Consider the following 24072-nt stretch of genomic DNA (forward strand, 5'->3'; position numbering starts at 1 on the left):
TTTGATACGCCATGAATTTTAAAAAATATAATAGAAAGTGAATTAAAAAGTTGTAGGAATTTGAGGGATCTTTGTGAAAATTTTTCCTTTTGAAGCCCAATATTTTCCATATTAAAGATATGCTCGATTCCTACTATTTCTTAGCCTTCTCCACACTATAAATATGCCTACACTGACTTAGAAATAATTGTCCAATAATTTATGCTTTGTCTATCTTTTGACACACTTGGATTAGGATTTTATTTCATTGGAGATCATGCTGAGGTTTGTAGAGGTTTGTATAATAAAAGTTGTTTCAAGCAAGGGCGGACCCATGTAGAATTAGGGTGAGGCTAAAGCTCTCAATAAAAATATTTTTTAAACATTTTGCTTCGATAATTTTTGAAATTAATCTAAGTTTAATGTAAATTATTGTATAAAAGTCCTTAGAAGCAAACTATAATACCCAAAAATATTGCTTTGGAATAAAGTTTAGAAATCACAGCCTCTTTTGATATTTTTTTCTGTTTCCGCAACGCGTGTATATGAGAAACCCTTGATCTAGTTCTAACCTAATTTGAGATCAATAGAATTATTTCAGCCATTGTTAATCCATGTCGGGTAGTTCCAACCCATTAATGAGTTATATTTCTCAGATCCGTTATTGGGTCTGGAAAATAAAGGCCCGAGAAAAATGGAACAAAAAAAGCCCGCTCAAAAACAGTCCTTTGGGCCGATAATTTTTTGGGCTAAAAAAGCATGTATGATTTGGTAATGGTGAACATCCGAAGTTTTTGTGGCTTAAAAAGCTTTAAAAAAAAAAAGCTTGTATAATTACTGAGATATATTTTATACTCTCTCTGTCCCACAAAAGATGTCACACTTTCCTTTTTAGTTTGTCCCACCACAAAATATGTCACATTTCCCTTTTTGGAAAAAGTTCTCTCTCACATGAATATAAAATTTATATTTTCTCTCTCCATTTAATACACAAAACAAAACCTCTTAAAATCCCGTGCCGTTTCACAAGTGTGACATCTTTTGTGGGACGGAGGGAATAATACATTTGACTCACAAATTTCTGTTCATACTCGTATGCGACTTATTTTAATTTTGTTAAGCTTCTATTCGGAACTCCACATCCACGCATTTTAACTTTCTAATATAACACATCCTTTGTCCCAAATAGTAATTTGTTAGTACCATTTAATCTGGCAAAAATTTTAAGAAATTTATTCCATCCGTTCCTTCATAATTAAAGCGAAACTTTTCGGCACAGAGGTTAAGAAAGAGATGTTGATCGTGTTAAATAAATAGATAAAAAACTAAGAAAGGGAAAAAAGTAGAGAGAATAAAGTAAAAAGTTAATAAAGCAGACAGAATAAAATAGAAATAATAAAGTACGAGAGAATATTAGGGAACTTTTCCAAAATGAAAAAATGACTCAACTCAACTATAAGGGAACGGAAAAAGTAATAGAAAGTGTGTTGAAAAAGTTAGTGGAATGTGTTTCTATTTTTATATATTAATTTTACAATAAAATATGAGTGAGAATGAGTTAATGAAATGTGGAGTCCACTGCAAATATAGTAAAAGTGAAAAATGATAAATTTTTAGAGAAAGAAAAAAGTAAAAATAAGTGATAAATTTTTAGTTACATTTATTCTATACTTTGTTATCACTCACAAGTTGGGAACGAAAATTTTTATATTTGATACTCCATACATAAACAACTTATTTTGATGTTTAAAATTAAATTGACACATAAATATGCGATTATTATATCGTAGCCAGTCGTCGAAAGATAAAAATTAAATTGAGACATAAATATGCGATTATGATCTTCATTGTGGGTTTGAGTTTAGAAATGTACGTGGGATATTCGCGAGGATTGGACCCTTTCATCAACATAGTAAATAACGAAGCATAATCCATGTATTAACACCAGCTGTTCTATGTTTTTAATCTCAAAATTTGGGATATCCATGGAATATTTTTTAGTCACACTCACAATTTTTGTATCCATCTACGTGTAGGATACCGATACAGTCCCAATCCTGCTCACGTGGTTTATCATATTTATATCCACAATATTATCTACTAAATCACACACACAAGATCAAAAAATCATGAGTTATGAAAATTATGATCCCAGTTTCCCGGACCAGCCCGTGGTGGATATGTACCTCCAAATATGGGCCCGCCTCCCCGCCTTCCGCCACAAGCCCGCCTTCATTTGGGCCGAAGACGGGGCGCAGGGCCCCTCCTTCTTAACCTACGCGCAGCTCAACTCTGCTGTGCATTCCATTTCATCGTCGTTATCACAATCTTTGCACAAGGGCGATACTGTGGTCATACTCTGCGAGCCGGGCCTCGAGCTGGTGGAGATCATCTTCGCTTGCCAACGAGCCGGGCTTATCGCGGTCCCTGTCACCCCTCCCCACCTCTCATTAGCAAACAATCACAACCACCACCTCCTTGTGAGGGTTCTCTCCCAAACGAAGCCTTGCGCCGCCTTAGCCACGCGCAGTTATATCCGCGCTGCAGGTAAGGGGGCTTTAGCCCCATACCACCTTTGTTTTTTTTTTGTTTTTTTTAAATTTTATAAAATCTTTAAATTTATTCAATTTTGCGTAACTTATTATGCAAGAGCTCCTATAAATAACATAGAATATATTTTTAAGTACTCCCTTTATTAATTATTTTCTGTGTCCGTCTCTGTCAATACAGGAGAATACTCTTCATGCGCCAGTACCCGCCTGTCGAAGCTTCTGGAACAACTCAGATGGATCGCGACTGAGGATTTGACGGAACAAAGTGAGCATCACGAGACGTCGGGATATGAGGGATGCAGAGTGAACGAGGTGTACTTAATTCAGTACACCTCGGGAGCCACTGGCATCCCAAAACCCGTCCTCGTGACGGCAGGCGCGGCCGCCCACAACGTCCGGGCGGCGAGGCGGTCATACGACCTTCACCCGAATAGCATGATCGCGTCGTGGCTGCCTCAGTACCATGACTGCGGGTTAATGTTTCTTCTGTTGACTATTGTATCCGGGGCGACGTGCGTGCTGACATCACCCAGCGCGTTCGTCACCCGCCCTAGGATGTGGCTGGAGATGATCACCGAGTATAAGGCCACTTGCACCCCCGTCCCCTCCTTCGCGCTGCCTCTCGTCGTCCGGCGCGGCGGTGGGACCTCCGGCCTCCACCTTGAAACCCTCAAAAACCTAATCATTATCAACGAGCCAATAATCAAGCCTTCCATCGACGAATTCGTCCGAGTTTTCTTGCCATTGGGGCTCAATCCATCGTGCATATCTCCATCTTATGGCTTGGCGGAGAATTGCACCTTTGTTTCGACGGCGTGGAGGAGCGGCGGCAGCGGCGGTTTCCCAATTCACAAGAATCTGCTGCCTAGCGCGAAGCTGCCTACTTCAAGAGAAGAAGTGCTAGAGGAAGACATCGAAATCATGGTGGTGGATGAGGAAACTCACGAGCCCGTCGACGACGGCGTGGAAGGCGAGATATGGATTTCTTCCCCGGGAACCGCCCTCGGGTACCTCGACCACCCGTCGCTGACGCGGGAGGTCTTTAACAGCCGGCTACGGGACAGAGTAGCCGGCTGCTACGTCCGGACCAGCGACAGGGGAGTAGTCGCCGGAAAGGAGAGGTATCTCTACGTCATGGGGAGGTGCTCCGACGTGATCAAGGGCGCGGTGCATCCCCATTACGTGGAGAAGGCTGCGTACGGTAGTTGCCCGAGGCTGCTGAGGCCGGGGTGCCTCGCAGCGTTCGAGCATCAGGGAGTGGTGATGCTCGTGGCTGAGGTGCTCAAGCCCGAGCTAGAAAATAATGCTTTGGTGAGTGTGTGTGAAGGGATTCGGAGTACGGTTTGGGAAGAGGAGAGGGTGGAAGTGGGCGTGGTGGTTCTTGCGAGGAGCCGGAGTGTTCCGAAGACGACGTCGGGGAAGGTAATGCGATGGGCGGCGAGATATGCTTTTGAAAGGGATGAGTTGAAGGAAGTTGTGAGGGTGATATTTGGTGAAGATGGATGCAAGTCTACGGTGTTTGGAGAGAGAGTGTATGAACAGAGAGTGAGGGAGAGAACCAAGGATCGGGCGGTTGTTGAGGAGGAGGAGGAGAGACAAGGGATCCTTCTTGCTGGAAATCGTCTTTCCTTACAATCCTCGTTGTAAGAATAGTTGTACTTATTTAATAAGTTGCATGGCTCTCTTTGCTTTTACATGAGTGATCATGATCGATATATAGTACTCCCTCCGTCCCTGAAAGTTTGTCACACTTCTTTTATGTACTTATTTTTGTAAAAATAATAATGAATAGTTGTAAAACCCGATTTTGTCAACACTTGGAGGCTAGCTCCATTACTTCTCATTCCTCGCTCTTAGTCCAAAAATCAAATGAAGACTTCGGTCATCTGCCGAAGGGGAGTCACTGCCGTTCCAACCAGCAATCGTAGTTAGAAGATCTACAGTATCATGGCTCTAGGATTAAACAATCTATACTGTTTTGCTTTTAAGTTTTTCGTAGTTTAAACTTGTGTTATTTTCTTGCATCAGACGTGGATCATAGTTATTTTCTTGTTTAAACATCATGTGCTTTGAATCTCATTTAAAATTAAGTTGATGTTTGTTTTCTCTCGAATTTCAGTTATCGCTTTATTTCTTTCTGCCTAGTTAGTTAGATCTAGTAATTTCACGTTGATTTTGTTATTTGCATCTTTGATTTATCTCGTAGGCCAGATTTGGTTATTATGCAAGTATTACAAGTTTCTAATCAGTTTAACTCAAAGAAAATGTCTAAGAATGGCCGCCGTTTAGTTTCTGTCACCTTGCATGTTAGTCAGTTTGCGTAACCGTAGGATTCTGCATGTTTAATCATTTTTATTTCGAAGTGAGTCCTGATCCGAATGTTCGCAAGTTCAACTCAAGCTTTTGTTCATGGTGACTCATTTCTCTGCATTTTTGTATTACTTGATGAGGAAGATAATGTCACCATCTGATTTTGGGATCACTTTATGCTTTTAGCCACCTTTCAACTTTTGTCCTTTTACTTTTTCAGCTTTTCTGCAGATCGAGTAGTTAGTTGGTCAGTGCAGTATGATATTCTCTTTTACTTTTGTATGTCCATTTATAGTAATTTCTCACTTTTCACATGCACCCAAGCAGTCCAGTTCTTATATTTACGTACACAACCATATTCCAAGACGATAGTAGCTTATTGGTCAGGATAGTATAGGTCCCCTTTCAGTTTCACGTCTAGATTAAATTCAACTCCAAGAGTGATAGCAAATCAACCCTTCCTGAATGTCATCTCAATTGTATTACGCCTACATCTATCTCTATGGGAATCGATCCTTTACCTTATTATACTAGCCAGTAGAAGTGGGGGTGAGGTTTTGATAAAAGGTTTTAGGTTTCGTGCCAACGACACGACTAGGTCTAGGTTCCCTACTGACCTGATGAACACACGACTTTGCTCAAACATGCTCTTTCAAATGGCGCCGTTGTCGGGGACGGATGGCGTTTTTACATACGATTGTTGCATGACATTTTGGTGTATATATTTTTGATAGTTTTTATTTTATTTGGTTTTCCAGTTTATGAGAAGAGGCTCAAACTTCAAGCATTGGAGGCCAATGATACTCCCGCGAGGAAAAATACTTGTCACCACCCGTTATGGCCTGTCGATCGCATTGTCTGATCTAGGCACGAGCAGTGACGAGGAAAAGGTTGCAGTAGAGGAGTAGGAACCCGTATCACCAATCAAGTCAGAGGAAGGCGCAGCAAATATGGCTGAACATATAGAGTGTTTAGAGGATGACAAGCCTCCACAAGCTATCGTTGTCACAGCTGGGTAAGCTGCGTGTGATGTAAAGTCGCACGTTATAGCTGTGTTATCCTTATTCCATGAGAAGAGTTATAGGTTGTGTAAGGATTGGTATACTGAAAACATATTTCGAGCATGTTGCACGGATAGAATTGCTTGTATACAATAAACTCTACAATCCACTTTTAACCCAAGGCGAGAAGAAGTAATTTTATTGCATTGGTGTTTGCTTGTGCATTTATAAGATGTTTCTCGAACATTTAAATGTATAAGAAGCAAACAAGTCTGATTCTTTTGCATTGTAGACCGGTCGTGAACGATGTTCACAGAAGGTGACGGAATCGGTCCTTTGTAGAAGAGAAATAGAATTTCACAACCTAGATAGGCTTTGACTACCTATCATGAAAGGTTTGCAGGTCAGTCCACATTTTTCCTTACCTTAGGAAATAAACGACACTGGTGTGGTATAGCACTGAAGGATCTAAGATAAGTCTTTCTTGCTATTTACTGAAAGACGGTGATTGTTATTTCTTAATCATTGTTGATATAACATTGAACATACGATATTAATTATGCACTACTTTGATTTATCAAATGGTGCGGATTTTTCGCAATCCATGAATCCTGATATCTTGGGTAGTGGTGATCAATGTCTAGAGGTGTTAGTATTGTTATTGCAATGAATTGTGTGCTGGGTGAGTCCAGTTTGATAATATCCTCAAGAGGTGTTCGAAAAAGGTTTTATTATTTAGAATCCCGACCGGTTGGAATTTATTCCAGAATAATAAATAAAGATTTTGAACTAGACAACTCTTGGAAAAAGATATTAATTAGTTAAAGTCAAATAGCAGACTTAAATTAATTAATAGATGTTTATATCTTAAACACGAGAAATAATAAATTAAAGAGGTCAAGCCCGGATTACTCGTAATTTAGGATTGGACGGGCAGTCAATATTATTTTACTGTAGTGGCAGATAATAATATTCTGTCGGACTTGTATTAAATTGGGGCCCAAGTCCGACCTCCATGGATCCCTAATCTGACCCATAATTTTATATAAAAGGAGATTAGAAAGGAGATTAATGTTAATTTAAATCATAATTTTCGTGCTCCCCCCCGGGAGTGGACGTCTACGTCTGTCTTTTTTCTAATCAAGCCCTTTTCGACTCTGACAAGTTTTGCCCACCCAAAGGTCATTATCTGAGTTCGGGATACAGATTAGAAGATTCGTGGTTGAGTACGAAGAACATCACATGGACAAGGCGCAAGCAATCGTCGATTTTTTGGAGAATCAGATCGGTAACCCTAGATCGTAGAATATCATGAATTAGGTTTTAATTCCTTACGCGTGATTTATGTGCATTCTTGTATGCAATTAATTGTTTAACATGTGGTTAATTAATCCCATAATCGGTCAAATAGATCTGTATATGTATGATTTATTTGTGAATGCATGACTTTCATTGTGCAAGGGGGCACCAATCCCCAATAGGTTGGACAAAGGCCCGAAAAAAAAGTTGGCGGTCTGCCAAGCCCATGTGAATAGTGCCAATTTATATTGTTTGGCGCGGTTAATTTGTCCATCAAAATTTCAGGGTTTATGTACTATTTGAAAGGGATTTCCACCTCCTACCCCTCTTTTTTCTCTCTCATATGCGCCATTTTCTTCTCTGTCCAATCCATTCTCTATGACGCTGACGCTAGACATGTGTCCGGTGGTAGTGGTTGGTGACACACAACTGGCCATTCTCCACGACCGCCGACTCACCCTGGTGTTGATACTCTGGCCACCGATTCAGCCCGACGTCAACACTCTGGCCGCTGACGTCGGTGCATTTGTAGTGGTATTCGGTTGCACACAACCTTCCAGATCTGGATGTTGTATGAGTCCAACAAGTTTGAGACAAATGAGACAGCGATGAATCTGAATTTATAAGCCTCCTTCAATTTTTCGTAGATTTATGTAGGAATTTGAACACGTCTTCCTTATTTGTGTAAGCCCTTTCTTAAGATCATGGCTATTGGAGGAAATGTTATTATGGTAGAAATAAGAGTTTCATTTTATAACATTGTGATTTTGGGATTTATGGAGGCATGATTGCTAAAAACTTGAAATGAGTTCTTGGTCTAGATTTTTTTATCAAAATAGAGAATTGACTTGAACTTAGATTTTACTATTTTCTCATCGACCATTGTTTTTTCATCAGAAATGAAGTATTCACCATTACATACAAAAAATGTATTCCCTCCGTTTCGTGGTAGTTGAGTCATTTTATTTTCTGCACTTGTTTTTAAAAAAATAATATGCATTTGTATTGAGGGTAACAACGTAACATCCCAAAAATAGGGCAAGAAGAAATGTACATTTTCGTCTAAATTAGATTTAACATAGCTTTATATACGTGTGTATAAGTTAGTAGTCTATCATAATTAAAACAAATTCCACCTCTATGTACTAATGGGCTGAAATGTGGCGCTACTATTGTCTAGTGTGGAATAATCAAGATATTATATGTCTATTTAATGGAGTACTAATGGAAGAGTTTATATATTATTGTTTTCCAAATTTTGATGGTAGGCGTGTGATGTAAATAAATTGGAGAAGATGAGTTTAATTTCCAATACTTTGTTTCATTAGAATGGTCTAGAGGATAGTTAAATAAATACACTAAATTAGATAATCCTATACCTCCAAAAAAAATTGGAGTAATATTGAAAAGAGTTTATATGTGTGTGTGTGCATTAAATAGAAAAGAAATGGGTAGAGAATTCTAGAAACATATATACCAATGTATAAAGCCTTCTGCTCCCTCATTTTCCTTGGGGGGGGGGGGGGGGGGGAGGGGAGAAGAATTTTTCTATGTTCTGTAGGCTACATTTCAAGAAGAGTGTGATATGAGATCGTGTGGGGCAAAATCAAGGTATCTTTCTTACTTTAATCTATCTAATATATGCATATTGTGTTGAACTTGTTAGCTTAATATAAGCATGTTTTTATTAGTTATTCAAGTTGAATGACAATCGATTTAGACTATGAGATAGGCTTGTGTTGAGAACTTATTCAATTATTTTAGTAGAGAGATTAGATTTAGATTTAAAGTTAAATGTGATCTAAATAATATTATTCAGCTTTATTTAAGTTGATATTGTAAATTGGTTATTTATATATAGAGAGAAATGGAAGGATAAATGTGATTGATCTATTGCTACTAGAAGTCTAAACCAAGCATAATGATTGTGTTTTTTTTTTTTGAATAGAAGTATTGTATATTAGTTAGCAAATATAAAATACAGGGGGGCTATAGATTATATAGCTACTAAATTGATTCACATTGTTTTGGAACTAGAATCTTGTTCTGCAATATAAATGCTAACATGATTATCAATTTCAATATATTTTCATTCATCAAATCATATATATGATGTGAATAGTAACGTGAAGTTTATGAATTCATTTGATGTCTTTATGATGGAAAATAAGGTTAAAGTTATGAATATGGTAAATAATTGAATGGGGAGGCTACACGATTAAATTGACAATTTTTTTGAGGTCATTTAGTAATACTTATGAATAAACGAAAAAGTGTATAAATTAAGTATGAGCATAAATATACGATACAGGATCTGGGGTTGTGGAATATGGTATATGATCGCATATAATATATGATGCGTGAATAAGTGTAAGAAAGGTCTATATAGAAATCATTATGAAAGAAGATATTTCAATTAAAACGTGTTTATTGATATATTTTGTGTTGCCCGGTTAATTACATCGGATATAATTGGCATGTCACTGCAATATTGCTATACAGAAATGTGATGTTCGTCCTACGAGGACTATACAAATCTCGCCCTAGACGGGCTATATGATGCTCACTATACGGGCTATACGGAAATATGATGATCGTCCTAGATGACTATACGAATCTCTCCCTATACGGGCTATATGGTGCCCGCTATCGGGCTATACGAAAATGTGATGATGTCCTACGAGGACTATACGGATCTCGCCCTATACGGGCTATGTGGTGCCCACTATCAGGCTATACGAAAATGTGTTGTTCGTCCTATGAGGACTATACGGATCTCGCCCTATACGAGCTATATGGTGCTCACTATTAGGCTATAAGAAAATGTGATGTTCATCCTATGAGGACTATACGGCTTTTGCCCTATACGGGCTACATGGAGGTCACTATTTGGACTATATAGAATGAATCTTCTGCATACCCATTTCATTTCTATTCGCGTTAATGGGACTATGTTATATAATTGAGATGCCATATGATATAGTTCAGATGCTATATGATATTACTAAGATGCTATACGATGTGACTAAGATGTTATATGATGCGACTATATGTGATAAAATATGACGAAGTGTGACGATATTGTTAGAGTTTGTATACTAGAAATCACCTTTCGAGTGATTCAATACTGTAAAAAACTCTTATTTTATTTTCCAAGGAATAAAACAGATTATTTTTGTCGTATCGTTGTTATGTTTTACATTTAATGGATGTTCATTGCATATTTGAATGTATACGCAATGTAATAAAGTCTAAGTCTTTGTTTTAGTAGACCGGTTGTAGGAGGCGTTCACTTTAAGGTAACACGGTCAGTTCTGAACAAAGAAAAAGAAGAATTTCACAATCCAGATATGCCTAGACTACCTATCGAGAAAGCTTGCAATGTCAGTCCGATTATTTCTAAGCCTTACTGAAATAAGATGACATTAGTGTGGTAGATCACTGAACGGATCTAACAGGGAGACGAATCTTTATGCTATCTACTGAAAGACGAGGTCTTGACAAATGTTTACTTCTTAATCAATGTACGTTAGCAATGAGCATACGGTATTGATTATGCACTACTTTGACATATCAAATGGTGCAGATTTTTCGTAACCTAATAATCCTGATATATTAGGTAGTGGTGATTAATATCTAGCGGTGCTAGGATTGCTATTAGTTTAATCGTGCGCGAGGTGAGTCTCGTTTGATAATGTCCTCAAGAGGAGCGCGAACGAGGTTTTATTATTTGGAACCTAGCTAGTTGGAGTTTGATTACTCTATGAATAATAAATAAGTGTTTCATGTTAAGTCCACTCTTGGAATTAATAAGATGTTAATTAATTAAGTCCATAGCATATATTAATTAATTAATGAACATTTATATCTTAAGCGCGGGAAATGAACAGCAACACGAAAACCTGGATTACTTGTAATTTCGGATTTAGATGGGCAGTGCAATATTTCTTCTGCAGTGGCTGCTCGTAATATTCCAATATAAGCCTATATTAAACTGGGAGTTCAATTTAATTAGTAAAAAGCTAATTGGGGGATGTCATATCCAAATCTTCTATAAATCCCTGTTTGGGTCCAAAAGAAACTTAATAGAACCCTGTTTGAAGTACCTTTGTTGTTGCACAGAATAAATTATTTAGGTGCAGGATTAGTATTCTTGTTGTGAACTGTAGGTGATTGATTTTTGCATAATCCTTGAATTTCATTATTTATATGTATGGTCATATCATTATGAGACTATTATTAATTCTATGAATTTAATACGTTAATTATAAAGCTCATTGGATATTTCTATCAATTGGTTTGTTGTTGAATAATATTTTTAATAATTTATTAAATGGTAGATAGATAATACTCCCTCCGTCATATTGAAGACGACTTACTTTTCTTTTTTTTTTTTGTCCCAATCAAAATGATTCATTACTTAAAATAGAAACACCTTTATCTCTACTTTATTTCATCACTCTTACTTTACTCCCTCCTCTTAACATACAAAATATAACTACATAAAATTTCGTGTCGTTCAAGGAAGAGCTCATCTTCCTTGGGACAGAGGGAGTATATTGTTGATTAAGACAAAAGTTCATGATTTTAGATATATAAAGCTTATTGGATATTTGTATCTATTAGTTATTTTTTGAATAATATTTTTAATAATTTATTAAATGGTGGATAGATGATATATTGTTGATTAAGACCAAAGTTTGTGATTTTAGAAACTTGTGTTCCTTAAGAAAGGGGCGCGTGAGTCCCTCTCATTCTTTATACATAAACTCAAGGTTTTAACTTTTCCGTTTTCTGGCATGTATTTGTATTGTTGAATAGAAATTGATCTTTTAATTTGTATACAGAATTGATCTTTAATTTATACATAGAACTGAATGTATTGTTGAATAGAACTGATCTTAATTTATATAATATATAAAATTGATCTTTTAATTTATACTATATAGAATTGAATAAACTCCAAAAAATGTGAAGTTACTAAATCAGAGTGCGATTGTTGTGAAATGTGAAGTAAGGACCTGTGAATAGTTTAAGAGAGTAAATGATAAAACTGATTCCAAAGTTGGATAAAAGTTGTACTCCCTCCGTCCTATATATATACTCTTTTTTTTAGTCTATTCAAAAAAAAAATGCATTTTTGAATTTTAGAAACTTGTTTCTCTTTATTAAGATGAGTCTCATTCTCAAATAATAATGTTGTAATTATTTTTTTTCTCTATTTCTCTCCTATATTATTAATTTTATATTAAAAACAATGTCGAAGTCAAAGTATATAATCTTTCGGGCACAAAAGAAATACTCCCTCCGTCCCACTTAAAATGCAACATTTGAGAATCGGCACGGGATTTTATGTAGTGTTGTTTTGTGAGTTAATGAAAAGAGAGTAAAGTAAGAGAGATGAAAAAGTAGAGATATAGTTATTTCCATTTAAGGAAACGTTTCATTTTTAATAGGACAACCAAAAAAGGAAAACGTTGCATTTTTAATGGGACAGAGGGAGTATACATTACCAAATTTAGGGGGAAAGCATGGGACTCTGCCCCAATTTGCAGACCACACTACATCATGCATTCGCACATCACTATTGCCACATCTTTTTCTCAACCACAAATTCCATTAATTGGATATGGTGATTATATGGTATTTCTAACAATAAATTTTACTGCCAAACTAGTACTACTAGAATACTTTACTGAGAATTATACACAGAATTAATTAAGAATTAATTAACATAAATTACCAAAGTAGATGAAAATTAGACTATGATTTGATCCGGACTTTATCCCGAAATTAATCAGGCACTAATGGAGTTGAAAAAGGAGAAGATGAGATTATGTGGGTGGATAATTAATGTGGTGTTGAAAAACAAAATGCCTGCGCAGGGGGTCAAATCTCCCATACATAATTCATCTTTTTCCCCCCCATTTTGCCAACGTGACAGCTCAACAAAATCCTCAATTTTCTAATGATTTTTATACACCATCTCGTCTGATACAAATTATCAATACACTGTACAACACTTTAGTTTTAATAAAAAAAAATAAAAATTAATATTACGTATCCGTGTCTCAATCTAGGTGAAACTTATTTCGTTTCGGTACGTCCCAGTCTAAGTACTCCCTCCGTTCTATAGTAGATGTCATATTTAAAAAATGCCACGGAAATTCAGAAAATGCTATTTTATATGTTAAGTAGTGAGAGAAAATAAAATTTTATAATTGATGTGAGAAGGACTATTTTCCAAAAGAAGAAATGTAATATGAGACAAACTAAAAAGAAAAATGTGACATCTACTATGGGACGGAAGGAGTAATATTATTGCATTAGAATAATTAACTCTCATAACACATATTTTATTCTCTTATCTTTTCTATTTCTCTTTTTTACTTTACGTAACGCCTCACTTTTTCGAACCCTGATTTTCGAGCCATAAATTTTTTGAATTTAATGCTTTTAATGCCATGAACTATGTGGATTAAATGATGAGTGAATTAATTGCATGATTTCTTTGTAACCTAATTTCGATTTGGAGTTGAAATTGATTTGAATAGTCAAATCTGTTGATAATATTGCTGGGGTTTGGTGCCCTTTGCACAACGGAAGACTTGTACAAAACAAATAAATCAGATACGGATCTATTTGACCGATTATGCGATTAATCAATTCACATGTTAAACAGATAATTGCATGCTAGAACGCAAATAATTCATGCTCAAAGAAAGTAAATCCTAAAACATGAATTCTACGGTTTAGGGTTACCGATTTGATTCTCCAAAGAATCGACGATTGCTCGCGCCTTCTCCACGATGATCTTCAATACTAGACCACGGATCTTCTCTCTGGTTCCCGAACTGTATCTCGATATCAGGGTGGGCTGATCTCATCAAAATACTAGGACTCGAATAACGAAGACAGAAGAAATCCTTTTGGGAATAGGTGAAGAATTCGAAATCCTCCACAGCTGGAGAGTTCGAAATTTTTGAAAATTTTGAGAATGAAAATTGTGTGTATTCTGTCTCCTTTATTCTCCTTTTTGTATTAAGTTCCTTAAGGGCCCAGACAGGGATCTATGGAAGGTTTTGGATATGGGCTCGCCCAATTAGCTTTTTACTAATTAAATTGAACCCACAATTTTTAATACAAGCTTATATTGGAATATTACGAGCAGCCACTACAGAAGTAATATTGAACTCTCCCCATCCAAATCCGAAATTACAAGTAATCCGGGTTTCCACTTTTATTATTTATTTCCCGTGCTTAAGATATAAATGTCCATTAATTATTAATGTCTGCTATGGACTTAATTAATTAATATCTTATTAGTTCCAAGAGTGGACTTAGCAAGAAACATTCATTTATTATTCATAGAGTAATAAAACTCCAACTGGCCAGTTTTCCGAATAATAAAACCTTGTTCGAGCTCCTCTCGAGGACATTATCAAACGAGACTCACCTCGTGCACAATTCAACATAATAGCAATCCTAGCACCGCTAGATATTAATCACCACTACCCAATATATCAGGATTATTGGGTTGCGAAAAACCCGCACCATTTGATAAGTCAAAGTAGTGCATAATCAATACCGTATGCTCAATGCTAACATATGTAGATTAAGAAAAAATATTTTATCAAAACCTAGTCTTTCAGTAGATAGCATAAAGACATGTCTTGCTGTTAGATCCGTTCAGTGCTATACCACACTAATGTCATCTTATTTCAGTAAGGCTTAGAAATATGCGGACTGACATTGCAACCTTTCACGATAGGTAGCCAAAGCCTATCTAGGTTGTGAAATTCTTCTTTTTCTTTTGCAAAGCATTGCATAGATCTGACCGTGTTACCTTAAAGTGGACGACGCCCACAACCGGTCTACTAAGCAAAAGACTTAGACTTTGTTTACTTCTTATGCATTTAAATGTTTGTAAAACATCTTATAAATGCACAAGCAAACACAATGTAATAATAATAGTGATTCTATTCGTGCGAGACTGCTCGAATAATACTGAATCGGGTTAAAAGTGGATTGTAGAGTTTTACGTATACAAGCCAGATTCTATTCGCGCGAAACTTGCTCGAAACATGCTTTTCAGTATACCAAACCTAACAATCTCCCACTTATACTCAAAACATGCTTTCGAGTATACCCACTGCCAAAACCTCTCCCACTTATACTCAAAGTAGGTCTTTGTACTAGATATATCGAACTACCATTTTATTCACTAAGTGAAAGAAAAATCTGCTTGGTTGTTCTCTGATAATATCTTTTTCACCATAATGTCTTTGCTGCGCACTTGATCTTTAATTAATTTCATCCCCATATGTGATTGCGTAGCTTAATAAACTCGTGTGTCCCTTGAGTTAGCCTTTACTAGAGTAATCCAAAAATAATACTCGTAGGCGTACTCAAACTTACGATTAAAGCTATTAGGAAGATATTCCTAAGGTAAACACATATACAGAGGATGTCTTACTCGATAACTGATTAGTCATAAAACTAAGACAGTGTAACCCCAAGGACATTACGTGAATGACTGGTAAACTAGAATATAGTTACTAGTCTTTCTCAAGCACTAGGGTATATTCATTACCTCAATCAAAATCCTTTGCCATGGTTAATATGATATACTTGCTATGCATAAGCACAACTAATATCAAACTTAGTACACATTATAGCATACATGAGACATCTATCTCCGAAACTAGTCTCATAATTCTTGATCTCACTAAGCGTCAAACGACACTTGACTAGAGACAAGACAATTCCTACGCTAGATGCCAATCTTAGTTGTTTGCAACTTTTGTAGATTTCATCATCGTAGAGTACCAATAATACCACATTTAATGCACTTTCAACTTCCTAGTGCTTACAGCACTGCAATGGGCCAAAGTCAAATTCCAGACATTTGACAATTTTGATAAAACACATATACTCTGATTTAGATGCTTGCCTAAGACCACGAAGGTCTTTATAAGCTTCCAATCATGCATTTCTTGCCCTTAATTACATATCCATTAGAATGTTCTAGTGGATGATTTCCTCAAGACTTCTATTTATAGAAGGCTGTCTTGACAATCATAATACATACATTCTAATTTATGTAAGTTCTAATAGACAATAGGATCAAATAAATCCTGGCACAACGATAGCGAGAAGATAATTCTCTTTGGGCATAACCCATTGTCATTGTCTAGCCTTTTGAGATCCATATTTACACTTGCAAATATACTAGCTCCCACTGACTGACACAGCCTATAGGTAGTTTTGCAAGTCTTGTAAAACATGTTGTCTATCTTAGATTGTAGTTTGAAATCTATCACCTTTTCAAGGATGAATATCCAAATGAACCAATCTACATTGTAGTTAAAGGGATTATGTTCAAGTTAATCTAACACTGAGTCTTACGACACTCTTAGACACATGAACTTGTTGTGTTCCAGTGGAACGCTCCCACTACGATATGGTTCTTACAATCGTAGGTACTAAAGTTGATTTTATTAGTGCAATAGTTTCTAATGGTATGACTTCTCAGTAATCTAGATCTTCATACAAGAATTATATCTTTGAAGATTACAGAACTTATAACCTTACATCATTTGGGAAAAACCTTAAAACATGCCTCAGTACACAACTCCAATTTCTTGGACACTTTTCCAACACGTGTTGGAACAACATTACACCTTGAGGTGTGCTAGACTAGAGACGCTCTAGTCCATAACTCGTGTTTTGTAGAAGGTACTGATGTTGATAGTTTCTTTAATGTTTATCCCATCAATGATAAGATTTTAATGAGTACAACTCATCACATAATCAAACTTGTCTTAGAAAGACTTCGATTCCTTCTTACATAACTATCCCATTCATTTGATTAATGCTTGGATTCGTTAATGGAGATTAGACTCTCACTACTGATCATAACCCTTTGCTCGTCTTCTTATGGTGTAAACCATTGAAACTTGCTAGTCTTTCTATGTTGCACTTCTATAAGTATTCTGAATCTCTTTAAAAATCAAATGATTCTAACTCATAGTGCATCAAATAGACTTTCTCAACTCTCAAGCTATTTAACGAAATGTTAAAATCTTGATAGTCTAGATCAGTTCGAACAATTTCTAAGTATTTTCTTGGCCTTAAGGCTAAGAGCCATAAATACTTTACCATTCAATGATTAAGAAGTTGATGTGTTGTTGAATACTCAACCTTGTCGCACTTATATAATTTTGATACTATGATGCTTTAAGCATCAACCATAAAACAATAGTTGAGCATTAATAGCTCCCACTGCAACAAAAACCTAACTGGATCAAGATCTCTTACTTAGAAGTTGCATTGTCATGTAAGTCATTGTCCTTCTATAAAATAGGTCAATCCAACTCACAAAACATCTTTTCTCGCTTTAAACAAACTTTGATGACAAATCAGGCTCTCCCATTTCCATATCTAGTCTTTTGTTCAAATGAACTAGGACTTAAGAAAAATGCAGCCTTTATGAATTTGTCATCTATCATGTTACTTTCCTCTAACAGTAATATAACGACTATTATTCTGAAGATTTTATACTTTTCAGTTAAACCTTCTTGTAGTCATTTCTTATTACTTTAGGTGATGGCTCGTGTCAAAAACTATTTGAGTGATCAAAAGATCCTCAAAACATTCTGTCACTCTAGGATATTCCAATCGAATCATCTTGACAGATTCTATTAGTATCAATCTTTCATCGTCATTAACCAAGACATGTCGAGCTACTTTAAAGGAAAATAGCTTGACTTTATTCCTCAAAGAGCTTGTCAAGTACATGCATAATGCATTCTCGAACATTCTTCATGGAATTATGTCGAGGAAATGGAGGACATGAATCATTAAGTATAAACTCCAAGCTTTCAGCGATGAGAAACTTATCCATTTTCGTTTCCGGTCTACATAATTTAGGCATTCGAGTTTTCTTTGTTTAAGGATCGCAGACAAATATTAAATGACATAATGAAGATTTGGCAAATAAACTTATTATCACATACTCATGCTCAATACATAATCACAAATAACCACAAAACAATTATGTATCTTACAACAGCAAAATTAATAAATTGTATCATCCTTTGGAGGTTAATACGCATTAAAATTTTGACAATTTTACTGGTCACAACACCGACGCATCAATATCTTCCTCCTTTGGAGGTCAACACGCCTAATGCTGCCTAAGCACGACTATCAGATTTAGCATTACAGTATTTTATTTCTACAACACACTCCCATAACAATGTTCATGTGCCGATAACAAAACCAAGCTATCTCATAAATTCTGATTGAACCCTGAAACTCGCAGTTCCTTAGGATTATTGTCCCCACTTTGCAGGTGGCAATAATATTGGGAACCACTTTCTAGTTCATTCTATTTATTATGTGAGAAGTCCGCCCTTATAAACTTACTGTTTTCGTAGGATTATTGTCCCTACTTTGTAGGTGGCGATAATATTAGAAAATCAGCTTCACAAAATTTGGCAGCCCAACTGATGGAGACCGTATACAACGCACTTGTTGTAATCATCACTTAGATATTTTGTATGGTTTTTGCATAATTATCACATAAGCAGATAAAGCAGATAATCCACTTAAAATAGATAAACACCAAATAAACAGATAAATCTATTTAATGCATGGCATTTAAACACACATGATAATTAACGACAATTATTTAATCTAGTCAAGGGAGAATCAATTAAATAATTAAGTTTTATATTGGATAACAATCATCCAAATTTATTTAGGATTTATCAAGATAGAGTTAACTATCTAAATCCATTTAGGATTATTCAAGATTTTATTTCGATAAAATCAAATCCTACGATTCAAGATAACGTTGATCTAGGATTATCATTATTTAAATCGCACTAGGATATTACTAGATAGAAACACTTCCATCATAATCCATAAGATAAAAATAAAATCCAATCAATAAAGATTTGTACAAATCTTAATTCTATTTAGAATTGACATCTAGAATATATCACAAATTACTTTGGATTTCTTACACAAATTACTTTGGATTTCTTAGATAAATAAATATATCTAAATCCAATTAAATAAGGATTTTCTTATATATTATCATTATCCTAATCTATCTAGGATATAAATCCAAAAGATAAGGATAACTTGGATTAATATTTATTTTTAATCCATCTAGGATTTGTCTTAATAGAATTAAATCTATTCAAATCCATAGGATAAAAATAAATTATATTAATATTATTCCTAATCCATCTAGGATTTAATCTTGGAGTAAATCCACATAAATCCATAGAATTAGGTAATATTATATTATCATTATTCAAATCTATCCAAGATTTATCTAGGAATAAATCCATATAAATCTATAAGATGAGAATAAAATATTATATTATCACTATCCAAATCCATCTAGAATTTATCCATGAATAAATTCATATAAACTAATAGGATAAGAATTAAAATAATATTATGATTATTTAAATCTAACTAGGATTTGTCAAGGGATGAATCCACATTAATCCATAGGATAAAAATAAAATTAGATTGTCATTATCCAAATTTAACTAGGATTCATCTAGGATTAAAATCCCTACAAATCCATAAAATAAGGATAAAATCTATAATTAATCTATGATTTAATACAAAATAAAATCTTATACTCCCTCCGTCCACGAATAAGAGTCCCGTTTTTCCATTTTGGTTCGTCCACGAATAAGAGTCCCGGTTCATAATTACCATAAATGGTAAAGAGACCCCACATTCCACTAACTCATTCCACTCACATATCATTTAAAACTAATATATATTAGTGGGACCCCTATTCCACTAACTTTCTTCCACCCACTTTTCTTGACATTTCTTAAAACCCGTGTCATTTAGAAATGGGACTCTTAATCGTGGACGGAGGGAGTATAATATATAAAATCCACAAAAGATATATTCAAATCTTATTTCCAAATTAATTTTGAATACTTTCCAAAATTAATTGCAAGGGTTAGGAAACCCTAATCAAATTTGGAAAGCTAAGTCACGGAACGAGGCCAAGCGACATAGAACTCGAATCCGAGAAACTGCCCACGAAGGACTCCCACTCGAATCACAGACGTTGATGCTCGTCCTCCGTAGGCATCGCGCTGCTGTGCGCTCACCGCCGTCGAGCATAGCTACTGCTGCCCGGAACTCCACGCACAGCGGCTGCTGCTGGACATCTCCGACGCTGCTGCGTCGATATCGCAGCTCCGGCGCTGCACTGCGAGATGCCGTCGCTGCTGTCGCAGCGTCGTCGCACCGTCGCTGCCCGTTTGCCGCTGCTGCTTTACCGGCACTGCTGCTGTGGCGTCGCCTTCGCAGCGGCTGCGACAATAGCTTCCTCCGAGCCCGGAAACTGCCCAAGAAGGGCTCCTGCTCGAAAAGCTGTCTCCGCCGGAAAAACTGCTGTCTCGCTGGCAGATCTTCGATGCTGCATCTCCGGCGCTGCTGTTGAGTCGTCGTCGCTGCTGCGACGTCGACTTCACCGCCGCCTTGCTACTGCCCGTGGACGAGGACTGCCAGCTTGCTCCGAAGGAATGGAGTAGTATGTTTTTATCATGTTTATTTTAGAATTTAAAGTAAATTAGAGCATCCGCAGCGGTAGCAGGGACGGTGCTCGTCCGTCCGTGCCGCTGAGCACATAGCTTTCCGTCCGCCGCTGAGCCTCGTCCGTCTGTGCCAGTGGCACGGCGCTGCTCTTAGCTAAGAGCACGTCCGTGCCGCTGAGCACCATTACGTGGCAACTTCTGATTGGCCAACGGCATAGCCGTTGGCAATTTCGTTTTTTTTATTTTATTTTTTAAAAAAATTCAAAATTTATTTTGAAAAATGTTTTTAAATAAAAAAAATATTTTCCCACTTCTCAAAACAATATATCCGTTTTCTACCCACTTTTAATTTATTTTTCAATTTTTTTTCCCCAAAATTCACATTTTCATCTATAAATACCCCCACTCCAACACAAAAAAAATCACATTCTCATCTATTATCTATTCTATCATCATCTACATTCTCTCATCTTTTTTCCTCATACTCTCTGATAATAATTCCCACCACACTACACAATGTCCGGCACAGGCGATCACCCCTCCGGCAATCGCGGTTGGAACCACGATTGGTTCGACTCCGAGGCCGGATATAGTCCGGAAACCTAATTTACGGCCCCTTCTCAAACCCAAGGTTCGCAAGCTCCGGGTGGCTACCGTCGTTACCCGTTGCACGACCTAAACGCCCCCGGGTTCGGGTGGGCACCCGAACCTGGATTGGGAGGGAGCAGCAGCTCTACTCCTACTCCTACTTCGGTTCATACTCCTCCTGTTCGTGGCACCCGCACCCCGTACACTTCGGGTGAGATGATGGCGATGTTCAACGCCTACTTCGCAGTCTCTGAAGATCCGGACGTCGGCACGAACCAAACCGGGGATACGTATTGGTGGCGCATCACTCGCCTCTACAATGAAAACCGGCCGGCGGGAACCATCTATCGCAATGATAGTATGGTTCGCAATTGCATCTACAGATGCAACGAGGCAATCGGAAAGTTTCAGGGGATTTACCTCTAGGAAGAGCGGTCGGCGGGGAGCGGCACGAACGAGCTCGACATCATCACTGCCGCCTTGGCGGCATACCAACGGGAGGAGTTCAAACCGTTCAAGTACCTCGATTGTTGGCAGGAGGGGTGCCAACATCCGAAGTATAGGGGCGGCATAGTAGCATCCTCCTCCAGCTCCTCCAGCAAACGGTCCAGGTCGGTTGCTCTATCCGACGGCGTCTTTGATGATGTGGCTACCCAGCTTGCCGGAGCTAACTTGGGTAGCCCCGACGCTGGCCCGAGCAGTTCCCGCCCGCAAGGAAGGAAGAAGGCGGCGGCCAACCGCCCCTGCCGTCGCGCCTCGACTCCATCCGCCCCCGCTACCCCCGCTCCCTTTTTGCCTCCTCCACCCCCGAACAACACGTTGTGGGCCATCTTGAGTCAACTCTATATGAACGATACGTCTCGGATGACTTCGGATCAACTTGCAACACATGAGCAAATGATCCAGGGTCTCAAGAGGCAATTGGGGATAGATGACTAGTCTTCCACGTGTGTAATTTTTAATTTGTAGGATTTTAATTATGTATTTTTTTATTTTCTAAGATTTTAATTATGTATTTTTATTTTTTAGTATTTTAATTATGTAATTTTTATATTTTAGGATTTTAATTATGTAATTTTTATTTTTTAATGTATTTTTATAATGTAGAAATGTTTCTAATAATTGGAGTATTTAAATTTAATAATAGAATGGTGGGACCCTTGAGCTTGTCCTTAGAGAGCACGGATGGGGGTGTTGTGCTCTTAGCTAAGGACAAGGAGTAAAAGTGGGTCCTGGCCTACCTCCATGCTCTTAGCTAAGAGCACGAATGTGAATGCTCTTATTATCCTTATTAGTAGTAGAATTCTTGATTGAATAAGAAATCCTATTGGTATACGTGGGTGGGTAGGAAAATTGGGATGGTGTGCAATAATGAAGGGTGGGATGGGACCAAGTGGCAGGGCGTGGGAGAGGACGAACATGACATTGTCGGTTGTTTTTTGTGTTCAGATCGATTGTTAATCTCATCATCAGTTGTTTCCCACTCATCTTTCTCTCTCTCTCTCTTCCCCACCTTAGCTTCATCACAAGCAACAAACCTGTCTCTTGTTGGATACTTAGTTGGCTGTTGGAACCACTGCAACACTCACTAGCTACTCAAATTCTTCCCAATTTTTCATACCCCTCTTTCCCCTTTCTCTCCTTCACCCAAGCTTTAATAACCCTAGCTTAATTAGGTCTCTTTCTTCTCACTCAATTCCACTAATTAGGTCTTCCAATTAATGGACTTGGATGGGAGGGTTGTTGGGATTTGCACTACAAGTCTCAATAATGCTGCTATCTTATTATTAGTTTAATTTTTAGTGGTTGAGATAATTTGTAGGGTTTATCAAGAATGTCTTTACCTGGCGAAGACAAGGAAATGGTGCAATTAGGGTCCGACCCGCATTCTGGCGGATCCAAGCGACCCATCTACCGCGAGTGCCTCAAGAACCACGCCGCAGGCGTTGGAGGCAACATCACCGACGGCTGCGGCGAGTTCATGCCGAGCGGCGACTACGGCACACTCGAGGCACTGAAGTGCGCCGCCTGCAGCTGCCACCGAAACTTCCACCGGAGGGAGCCAGTGGTGGTGCACCCGCTCCAGCTCCCGTCCCCTTCCATGAGCCAGCACCACCACTGGAGCCCCATGGTGCAGCCGGTCAAGATGGCCTTTGCCGCCGCCACGGACTCGTCGAGCGAGGAGCTCAACTTCCACGCGGCTGTGGCGGCGGCGCCGCTCCCGCCGCAGTTCTCTGCGAGGAAGAGGTTCAGGACCAAGTTCACGGTGGAGCAGAAGGAGAAGATGCTGGAGTTTGCTGAGAAGTTGGGGTGGCGAATCCCCAGAGAAGACGACACCTCAGTGCAGAGATTCTGCGCTGAGGTTGGCGTCAAGAGGCAGGTTTTCAAAGTATGGATGCATAATAACAAGACTTCTTCCTCTTCCAAAAAAATCCCCCAACAATTTTAGAACTTTTAATTCTTGTATGTCACATTACTTATTCATTATTATCATCTTTAATCAAATACGGAATACTACATTACACTATTCTCTTCGTCCCATTAAATATGAAACATTTGGTTTTCAGTACCAGATTTTATGTAGTGTTTTTTTGTGAGTTATTGAAAAGAGAGTAAAATGTTGGTCCATTTTTAGAAACGTTTTATTTTTAATAATACAATCCAGAAACAAAAACGTTTCATTTTAATAGGATAGAGAGGGTATTAGTTAGATGATGATCATCGTGTTCTATGTTGATATAGGGAATATGCATGCTT

The 24072-nt window shown here is 37.6% G+C and overlaps 1 protein-coding gene across 1 annotated transcript; it reads left to right on the top strand.

Annotated features, from left to right (window-relative positions):
* The first annotated feature begins 22665 nt into the window (after positions 1-22665).
* Positions 22666-23842, top strand: LOC125215294 (zinc-finger homeodomain protein 4-like). Its single transcript, XM_048116672.2, has one exon. It carries the CDS (start codon positions 23150-23152, stop codon positions 23762-23764), a length of 615 nt encoding a protein of 204 aa, XP_047972629.1. The 5' UTR covers positions 22666-23149; the 3' UTR covers positions 23765-23842.
* Positions 23843-24072: the final 230 nt, after the last annotated feature.

The sequence above is a fragment of the Salvia hispanica genome, chromosome 2 (genome assembly GCF_029641045.1).
Source record: "Salvia hispanica isolate PSC_SH4W2 chromosome 2, Shi_PSC_v1, whole genome shotgun sequence".
Taxonomy (NCBI): domain Eukaryota; kingdom Viridiplantae; phylum Streptophyta; class Magnoliopsida; order Lamiales; family Lamiaceae; genus Salvia; species Salvia hispanica.

What these genes read in the sequence shown, in the direction of transcription:
- LOC125215294 (XM_048116672.2), top strand. Translation starts at nt 23,150, where the DNA reads ATGTCTTTACCTGGCGAAGACAAGGAAATGGTGCAATTAGGGTCCGAC.